The sequence below is a fragment of the Charadrius vociferus genome, unplaced genomic scaffold, assembly GCF_000708025.1.
Source record: "Charadrius vociferus isolate BGI_N301 unplaced genomic scaffold, ASM70802v2 scaffold93, whole genome shotgun sequence".
NCBI classification, from domain to species: domain Eukaryota; kingdom Metazoa; phylum Chordata; class Aves; order Charadriiformes; family Charadriidae; genus Charadrius; species Charadrius vociferus.
This window is the reverse complement of record NW_009647838.1, coordinates 755,935-765,429: the sequence shown is the minus strand read 5'-3', so window position 1 is coordinate 765,429 and position 9,495 is coordinate 755,935. Positions and strand designations below refer to the sequence as shown.

At 41.2% G+C, this 9,495-nt stretch overlaps 1 protein-coding gene across 1 annotated transcript in view; it reads left to right on the top strand.

Annotated features, from left to right (window-relative positions):
- Positions 1-9,495, top strand: part of FLT1 (fms-related tyrosine kinase 1) — a 95,575-nt gene that overhangs the window by 44,010 nt on the left and 42,070 nt on the right. The window contains 1 exon segment of the mRNA XM_009882830.1: positions 3,175-3,283. Coding sequence (XP_009881132.1) covers positions 3,175-3,283 — 109 coding nt within the window.

Below are 9,495 nucleotides of genomic sequence, written 5' to 3'. Positions count from 1 at the left end.
CCCCCCCCGCCCCCCCCAGCCTATTCCTCATCAGTTTCTACCACAAACAAATCTGTAAATTCCTCTTCCATCTCTCATGCCTCTTTTATTTGCTGGCAGAAGCAGCAGCAGTATGGGATTTACTTCCCTATAGCCCCTGGCTTTGAGATGAGCCTGGTAGTGCTTCAACTGAGAGGATGGGTGCAGAAAGGAGGAATAAAGGATCAAAGCTTTGGTGGTAAATGGAGTTTGTGGACAAATGATGCTCAAGATGCCAAGCATGCCAGGAAGGATTTGCTCTTTTCTGCTTTTCTGTCTGATCATGGCAACTGGATTTGCCTTTCTGTATATAACATGATTGCAAATCCAGTGCCTGAAACTCTCTGTTGTGAAGCCAGATGAAACAAGGCTTCAAGATTTTTTTTCTCTTGCTCCTTTTGCAGCAATAGCTGTATAGAAGAACCATGTAGCACAGACTGATCTCAAAAAGCCATAATTGCTCAATAAACAACAACATGCCAGGCTTAGTTTTGTACACACTGCTTCTCTGGTGGGTTTTGGCTGTCATCCACAATGCAGAACACAGACTGCACCACTGGAGGGCTCACAAACTATTTAAAGAGATGTTATCTTATCCTTGTGACTAATTTATAAGCTAAAAGATTTATGCAGGGACATGTTGTCTCTGAAATATTCTGTTCTGTTGCAAAGTCAGTCTTGCTTTTTCTTAGACACTATGGCTTTTTTTGCCTTAGTCAAATAAACATACCAATGAGTGCTTTCTGGCACTAAGGGCTGTGTTCATAACATTTATGTCCCTTACCCTCCAAAAGATGCTGGTTGCATGGAAGTTTCCTGTTGGGAGTGATCCTCAGCCCATGCTAGGGGAGTATTTGGGACAGAGCAAGTTGGTCAAAACCAAAACAATGCTGGGGAAAAGCATTCAGTTTAAATTACTGAATTTCAGTACTGACGAATGTTCTCTAGGGACATTTAATATGCATGAAAGGGCACTATCTATAACCACTCCAGTCAGTACATGCAGTTATACTGCTGAAGTGTAACTGTGTGTGCCATCCTCAGTGTAATAAAAGTAATAATCACATCATAGTGGGCTGGAGCAGTAAAAATTTGATAGGGTGCACAATTTTTCGTTAAAATTTAATACCTGATAATGTCAGGAGAAAATATCGTTTGATACTGCAGAAAAATTTCCAAACCATTGGACTAATTGTGCCACTAATTCTTGAGGCTCAGAAATGCTCTGGTTCTGGATGTAGTAGGATAAAGACAGGTGCCCTAGAGTCAGAGAGTAAGTGTCTCATTCTCCTTCACTGTGCATTTTAGGTCACTGTTCCTACCTGGGTAGAGTTGCTGTGAGGTAATGCCAACTAATGCAAAAAAAGGCTAATTTTGTGGTGGAAAGTCTGGGATGGCAGAAGCAGTGCTTAACCACCCATGTTAGCCCTCTGGCAGATGTTATGGGACTTCCTTCTATTCTGAGTTAGTGTTGATAAAACGGCTGCAGGAATCCTGCCGCTGGGCCCTGTGTCCACACTTTACAAAATCATGTTTAAAAATGGGAAGGAATTCAAAGAGAACGACAAAATATAGACAGGGCTGGACCCACACTTTGTAATTAGGAGTTTGTAGAGGTCAGCCTACTGAATTTAGCAAAACAGGATGATTTATTTTTTTTAAGGGCCATAATTATCTATCTGGTATTACTGAGCCTCTTTCATCTCACAGAAGAGCCAAAAAGGTAGGTTAGAAAAATTCTAACTGGAAATGAGATGTAGTTTGTTAGCAGACAAACCATTGAGACAGCTTAACAGGGCAGAGGTGCTGTTAGCATCACTTGCAGTCTTGAATTTGTCATAGGGCAAATAAGCCAAAATCAAACAACTTGACTCCACTGTGTTTGCTCGAGGAGTGGGAAAAGTAATAGACTCTTTCTACTAAAGAATGTTTTGGGAAACCAGAAGATCTATATTGTTTAGGGGTTCAACAAGGAGTTTTGGGGATAGCCAAGAAGTCTCTGAATAGGAGACATAGTAGTACAAATCTTCAGCCAGTGTTTATGTAGAAATGTAGATAACTGGTCCTTATTTATTATTGACTCACCCTCTTGTGCATGTCTCTGGACTCCAGCAAACAGGCAGACTTAAAAGAATGTATCAATTGCACAAAAATGATTTTCAAGGTTTTTAGAAAAGCCAAATAATTCCAAACAACGGGATTCCACGGCCACACAATTTCCTTTCGTCACTGTCCCAGCTCTGCCTGTAACTCCAGCCAACACATGTTTTACAGAAGAAGTAAAACGGAGACAGAAAGATGGGAAATTAAGCTAAATTGCATCTGAGAGTGTGTCCCACTGCTGAGCTCCATATCACAATGACACCTCAGTTGTTTCTGCATAACTTTCTTCTTTCACTTAGTGCCCAAGACATTAGACCATGGCTTTCCATCACCATGAAGGTATAAGTCTTATTATTACAATGATTTTTATTTTTCTAAAGGCCCATCAGGTGTTGTTGGTCTCTGGCCTTCCAAGGTCTCATCTTGCAAGACATACCACTTTGTGAAACTATTTAGTGGGCTAACCTGTTAATATGGTGATAGAATACAATGTGAAGAAACCAAACATATTTTTAATAATAGAAATATTAAGTCCATAAGAGGAAATATTCCAGAAGAGGATGAGTAAACACCTTTCTTACCTCAACACTTACTTGAGAAAATGAAAGAGAAATAATTGTATTTAGTGCCAAACAGAGCTATTTTTTTCCCAGCATTATCCAATTCCTCACCTATTCCCTTTGCAGTCTGGCTGCCCTACAGGCTGCTCATCTCCTCGGGTGAACCATGTTGCGTCAAGTTTCATGTTTTGTAGCTTATCATTACATCAGCAGCAAGAAATAAATCAACCTGAAAGACACATTCAAAGATTTTTGGCTATGATGGCTCTGATAATATAAGGGCCTCCCAAGGAGCTTGTTATCTGTTATTCTTCCATTCTTTCCAAAACTGTATATGGTGACATCTCCTTTAAATATCCCCAGTGGAGCCCATCACTGGATGAATGGAGAGACTGAATCATGGGACTGTCAATGGTGACTTAGGAAAAAGAAAAGGGAAGCTTTAACTGAATTCCTGATCCAATGAGAGCTAAACCTCTTCTTTTTTTCACAGACTGCTAGCACTCTCGTTGTAGCTGAAGCCAAATCTTCTGGAATCTACAGCTGTGTGGCATCCAATAAAGTGGGAAAAGCCGAAAGAAATGTCAGCTTTATTGTAACAGGTAAGAGCTAGTCCCCACTACAGCCAAACATGTTTCCTGGTCCTGGGATTGTACCAGTTAGGCATTTGTGGCTTTTTCATATACCACAGTTGGAGAATTGTTGTAATGTGTGCACCTGTAAACTCATACCATGCTTCTGGGTGATCCTGGAAAGGTCACAGCAGCTGGTCTGGATTTCTAAGAAGGACACCAAATTTGGTGAATGACTCATCTTTCCATCAAGTATCCCACCATGGCACAAGTTGATCACCAATATAGCAACCTGTAATTCCCTCTTTTAAGTCACCTAGCCTCTCCAGTCATTCCATACATGAAATTTTACTGTGTTTTCATACACAAGTAAGCCAGTTCTGTGTGTGACACTGATGGTGTCTATAGCCTCATCCTGCTGCCAACCAGGAGATCTCACAACATTGTGCTCAGAGCAGTGCCAGAGTCTGTAGGCAGTATGGTGCTGCAGGAGGGATGCTTGGGGTACCTGGGCAGCTCCTCACAGCTCTCGGGGACTATGGCAACTCGTAGGTAGAAAAGTGACGGGGTATAAATTCCAGAATTTTGTTCCCTCTTCTGAGATAGACAACCTTGGATGTCACTTGGACTGTGGCACTGAGAAGACTAAGTGTGTTAGCCGCACATATGAGTATGTTTCCAGTTACTTTTCTATTACTAGGTGTATGCAAGTGATTGCAGGTTCAGAAACAAATTATTAAACATTTGATTTCAGGAATGACTGAAAAAAGCACAAAGAGTTTTTGAGAATAACCACGGCATGATTTACCAGCATAATGTCTGCAGGTGCCATAACATAGGATTTGTTTTCTGGTGAAAGATGTTATTTTGATTTTGTTAACAAAGTGGTAGTTCACAGAGCACTTAGGCTGATGACAACTTTCAGTGTAGATCATTAAAGACAAGCAATTCATTCCGAAATATGAGAAAAGACAAAAGGGTTAAAATATTCTGATACTTTAATTCCAAAATTATAATCTTGAAGCAAAAAGGGAAAAATAATTTTAATGTATCCCATTTTATTTTTGTTGTTTCTCTTATCTGTTTTTGTTGTCAGTCTCTCACTTATCATTCTGATGAGTGTTTTTAGTGAAATTCATTCTGTTACTATACTGAGAGATATCAAAAGAGAGGAGGCACACACTCACTAGATTTGGTTTAAAAAAAAAAAAAAAAAAAGATGACTTCTTTTAAAAATGTCCCCCTTCCTGATTTTGTGGATCAAAATTTTTATCTTTTAAATATTCTGACTAGAAATTTTAAATATTTAGAAAGTGCCAATTATCTATAATATAGAATAGTGGTAACAAGCATGAGAAGTAGTTACTGAAGTATGAACAGATAAGTGACACATAGGCAGGTTGTTTGTTAAATTACAGAAACAAGAACATCTCCATGTTCTATTAATTGATGTGACAAGAACACTTGCCATCTCAAAGATGTCTGCCATCCCCACTCTCAAATCACAGTTTTGCTTTCATCCCTGTCCTTACAAGGTGTCTGTTTGGACAGAAAGCTAAACGACGACACATAGTTCTCCATAAATTAATATGCCAATGGAGCTGTATTCTCATCTTTATGTGGGGACTTCACATGCACCTTTGAGCAGTCATTGAGAGTCAGTCACTGAGGCTGTTGCTCTTTTAATGTGTAAGATGCTGAACTTGGCCTTCTCTAGCTCTTAGCCCTCAGTCTTCAAAATGTCCATGGAAGATCCTGAAAGCAAATGAAGCTGAAGTTTGGCGGGCCCCATTTGCTGTACCCAAATGTCCCTTTTAAAGTTTTGATGATGGTTTCAGATATTTTAGTGTTGTGACGTGAAGGAGTTAGTTTCCCTACTTAGATCTCGCATTCTTAGATCTTGCCCAGGGATAGAAGGAAATCCTTCTCCTTGATACCAAAGCTTGCATGAGAACATGCAGAATATGACAAATTTCCATTGAAGACTCTTGTATTAGCTGGTGTTTAGAGGCAGGAGTGGCTGCTTTATTATGGCTTGGAAATTGTTAATATCTTGACTAGTGGCAAACTTTTCATATAGGGTGGTGAAGTTGAAATGCATTTGACCTTTGATGTCCTGGAGCTGAGCACTTCAGTTGTGTAACGTGGAAAGTCCTGATCATCCGTTGACACTCGGTGGCACTGACTGAAGGCAGTTTGTTTAAACAACACTGCTGTCCTTACAAAAATCAAGTTAGTCTCATTCTTCTGGTTTGCGCATGTAGTGCGTCAGTTGGGCTTGCACGGTGTAATCATAAGTCTCCTCCATCAAGCTGAGACCAAACTGCTGTGGCTGGGTAACAGCCTGTGTTTCACGTCAATGAAACAAATGAGTCCAGCATTTGCTGAAAAACACATGCAGGGAACAAAAAAACGAGAGCCCTAACTGCTGATGGATGTGAACAGGACACTGCAAAGTATTTCCTTCTGATGAGTCCAAAACCAATACTTCAGGTCTTGTATGACAGCTTGGGGCTAGTTTATCTTATGTTGTTGGGTCTGCTGGCGCCATATGAAACTAGCCTGAACCACAAAAAAGTAAGTGTAAGAGAAGCGTCTAAGCAGGAGAAGGTGATCCCTTGTAGGAAGAGGAGCTGCTGCCCTCTGTAAAAGGGACAAGCCAGAAAAGACTCCAAAGAGCAGATGGAGGCAAAGCCTGTCCTGAATAGGAAGAATTCCCTTCCATGGAGGCAATCTTCTTCAGGCATTGTCCTGGGGACTAGAGAATACACGTGCTCCAGTGAAGCAGCTGCGGTGGTGTGAGGAGTCTCTTTTCTACAGGCAGAAACTGTTGGGAAGGTGGTGGGAAGGCAAAGCTTGTCCCAGCAACCCTAGTTTGGCAGTGGCGTGTTCCACCCCTTCAAGGAAAGGTAGATCTGAGGAAATCAGTGGAAGAAGGTGTAGTGGAGACAACCTGGTAAGAGCAAGCCCTTTCTTAAGTTATTGTAAATCTCATTATTTTGGGGCTTGAAGTGCAACTTGTGTATGTGTTTCTGGGAGGTTTGAGTGTGGTATAATTTTATGCCCTGTGCCTGAGGGTTTGGGATATGAAGTCCCTGGGCTCTACTATAGCTTTCCTTTCCTATAGCCTCTGTCAAATGGACATTTTTGTGGTGTTGTCACACTAATTTATTTCTAAAAGCTAATCTTTGTTCAGGGTACAAAAGTAGCTGTGAGACTTAGATAAAAGCGATGTGGAAAGGTGATTTCTCAAGGCTCTCCTGCTTGGTGACACAGAAACAGCCTTTGTAACAACACATTTATGCCCAATTTAACTGGGGTAGCCCCCTTCCCTCCAGCCTGCCCCTTTTTTTTCCCTACATTTTGGGCTGTTTTGCTGGCACACAGCAGGCCCATGGGTGTGTTTGCAATTACAGAGGGTGAAACAGGAACAGCTCTGCCTTATCTCCCTGGTTTCCCAATGTCACTAAGCGCATTTTATTTTGAGATTCCTGATGGTGCTTGGCAAAGATAAACAAAATCTTCCATCAGGAAACCTGGGAGCTATTTCCACAGGAAGCTTCAAATCACTAAAGTAAATAAAACCCTTTTACATTATTCCCGGCCATGTTATTTAGCTAGCCTGAGTCTGTAACAATTGGTGAGAGGTGTCATATATTAGGGGGCTTGTAGCCTTTAAACAAATGATTCTCTTGGAATCCCATGCATTTTGCTCTTGTCTCTAGATTTTTCAGAAAATAGCCTTTCTTCACAGAAGACACATCTAGGAAGAGCTCCAAACCTGACAACATGGAAGTCGTTCCAACTATATTATTCTGTTGGCACGTTATCCTTTTGCGTTAAAAATAGTTCATTTGCCTTGATCCCAGGAGATCTTTAGTTTCATCTTAAGAGTTTTGCTTGGCTCTTCCTAGCATTTGCTGAGTACTGGCATCTGTTAAAGCCAAAAATGTGCAGTTTTTCAGACCTGTACCCTGGCTTTCCCAACACATATCAGAACAATTTGAGATGTGCCATGAGTAAGACACAGCAATTTTTTTCATCCAAATACTTATTCATGGTGAAAACTTTGGACGCTTGATTGGATTTAAGTGTGTCTGAATTCAATGCTGTTTAACAAAACCAAGCACAGCATCTAACTTAAACCTTAAAGTTAAGTATCTGAGCCTAAACTGGTCATGTAGCATCTCTTCATAATTAAGTGTGAGGGATCAGGATCTCTGGAATTTGACTCATCTTAAGGCAGTGGGTTGCATTGCCGTCTGGAGGTGCCTCTGCGGCTCCATGAGCTGTAAACTTTTGCCCATACGTAAAACAACTATATTCAAGTAGATGTCTACATTTAGTTGGCTTAGGGAAATATGCTGTGACCCTTGCAGGGAAATGTTTCATCTTAGTAGCCCTTCCTGTCAACGTGTTCTTAGCTGAGACCAGAATCTGGCACCATGCACCCTTACATATCAAAAAGGATGCTGGTGATAGTCACTTATAGATAAGTTCACTAAATTTAAAGTTTTTCTTATAGTTTTGTATGTTGGAGTGAGGAAAAAAGGGATTCCCAATGACGTATAAGGGGAACAAGTCAACACGCAGGCCTTTATATCCAGTCTAATATGTTAGTGTCACTGCCTCCATTAGATTGATCTTTGGACTTCACAGCTGAACTACAGCTGGTGACAGGCACACACTTCGCTCTCACTGCAAGGGCACAATGAGTCCAACCAACAGAAATCAGGCCTCTCCCTGGAAGGCATCCACAGTCAGAGGAAATTTCAACGCAGGACTTGCAGGAGCTCATTTACCACATTATTTAACACTCAGGGCTAAGTGTGGAAAAGGGGATATTAGAGGGAGTAACTGATGCCAGACTTTTGACAGACAGAACTTTGTTTGAAAGGCAGCAGTGAGCAGGTCATGTTCATGGTCCACGTGGGTGGGCAAAGCAGCTCAGTACATATTGTCAGGATTTAGGGAGAAGCTTTCTGACAGATTGGTCAATCAATGAAAAGGTTACTGAAAGAAGGTGTGGGATACTATTCACTACCCTTTACGTGCCCCTGCTGGTGTGACATTAAACCTGAAGCAACATTGGTAAGCATGGAACTGAATGAAAGACGGTATTGAGCTGTTCATGGTCTAAGAGAAAAGAAAAGAAGGCATAATTCTCCCTTGTGAAAGACGATACCATTCTTATGGTTTTAAGTCAAGTTCACAGCCAAGTGCCGTAGCAATTAGCAGTGAAAGAACAATTGAAAATGGCCAAAGTCGATGTCACTTGACCGAGAAGAAGGAAATGACTTTATCAGAATATTGGCTACAAGTAAACGAAGAGAGGTTGCATTCTAGGAGTAAAACTTGGAAGTGCTTTCCCTCAGGAACTTTCACTGAGGCTGGTGGCGTAACTCTCCCTCGCTGGATGGATGAGCCCCAGGTGGAGGCAGTTGCTGCCGCCGCGGGTCTGCACTGCTCCCCAGGCAGAGGAAGCTGCAGTAATGTTCCAATGAACTGCAAACATCACTTTTGTTTTCAAGTATGACTTTTCACATTGGTGGCTAAATTATTCCTGCCTGAACTATCTATCTGCTATGAAAAATCCTTGTGAAAACTTAAGACTTAGTAAACGGTTAGTGCAATGAGCCTTGATTTCTCTCAGGTGGAATGTTATTCACTTATGTTTAATGCCAAGCAGCCTGAATATGCCAGGGATCTTCATCCTCGTGCTGCCCACACACAGCTGGCCACCCAGGCCAGCAGGTACTGTTTCTGCTTTCCTTTTGGGCGGCTGACACGCTTTAAATGCAAGAAGGTCAAATATCTCCGTTCCAAAGGAAATCTTAGGTGTGTAATCACAGATTCAGTAATTTCTCAGGATTTGAAGAATTTTTAAGAAAGAGATGTAATTTGTCTGAATACTCATGAATAGCAAGAAAACAATAGAACCAAGCATGATGAGCTGCAGTATTTTTCTACTGTTCCCTTGAGATTCATTTTCTCTCATGCAGTTCACAAGCTGGAACTGAGATCAGAATTTTCCGCTTTTTTCATAGTCCCACTGTGATGTCTTTATATAATTCTGCTTTTGGTACCTTGCCCCAGTCTGTCTTAACTTGGCATAACATTTATACAAACTCATTACTTCCAAGAGCGGCTTCAGTTTACACCAACTGATGTCTGAGCCCAAGTGTCTCATAGCTCCAAGACAAATTATAAGAATAGCTGGAGCCTCGCATATGAAAGGACTT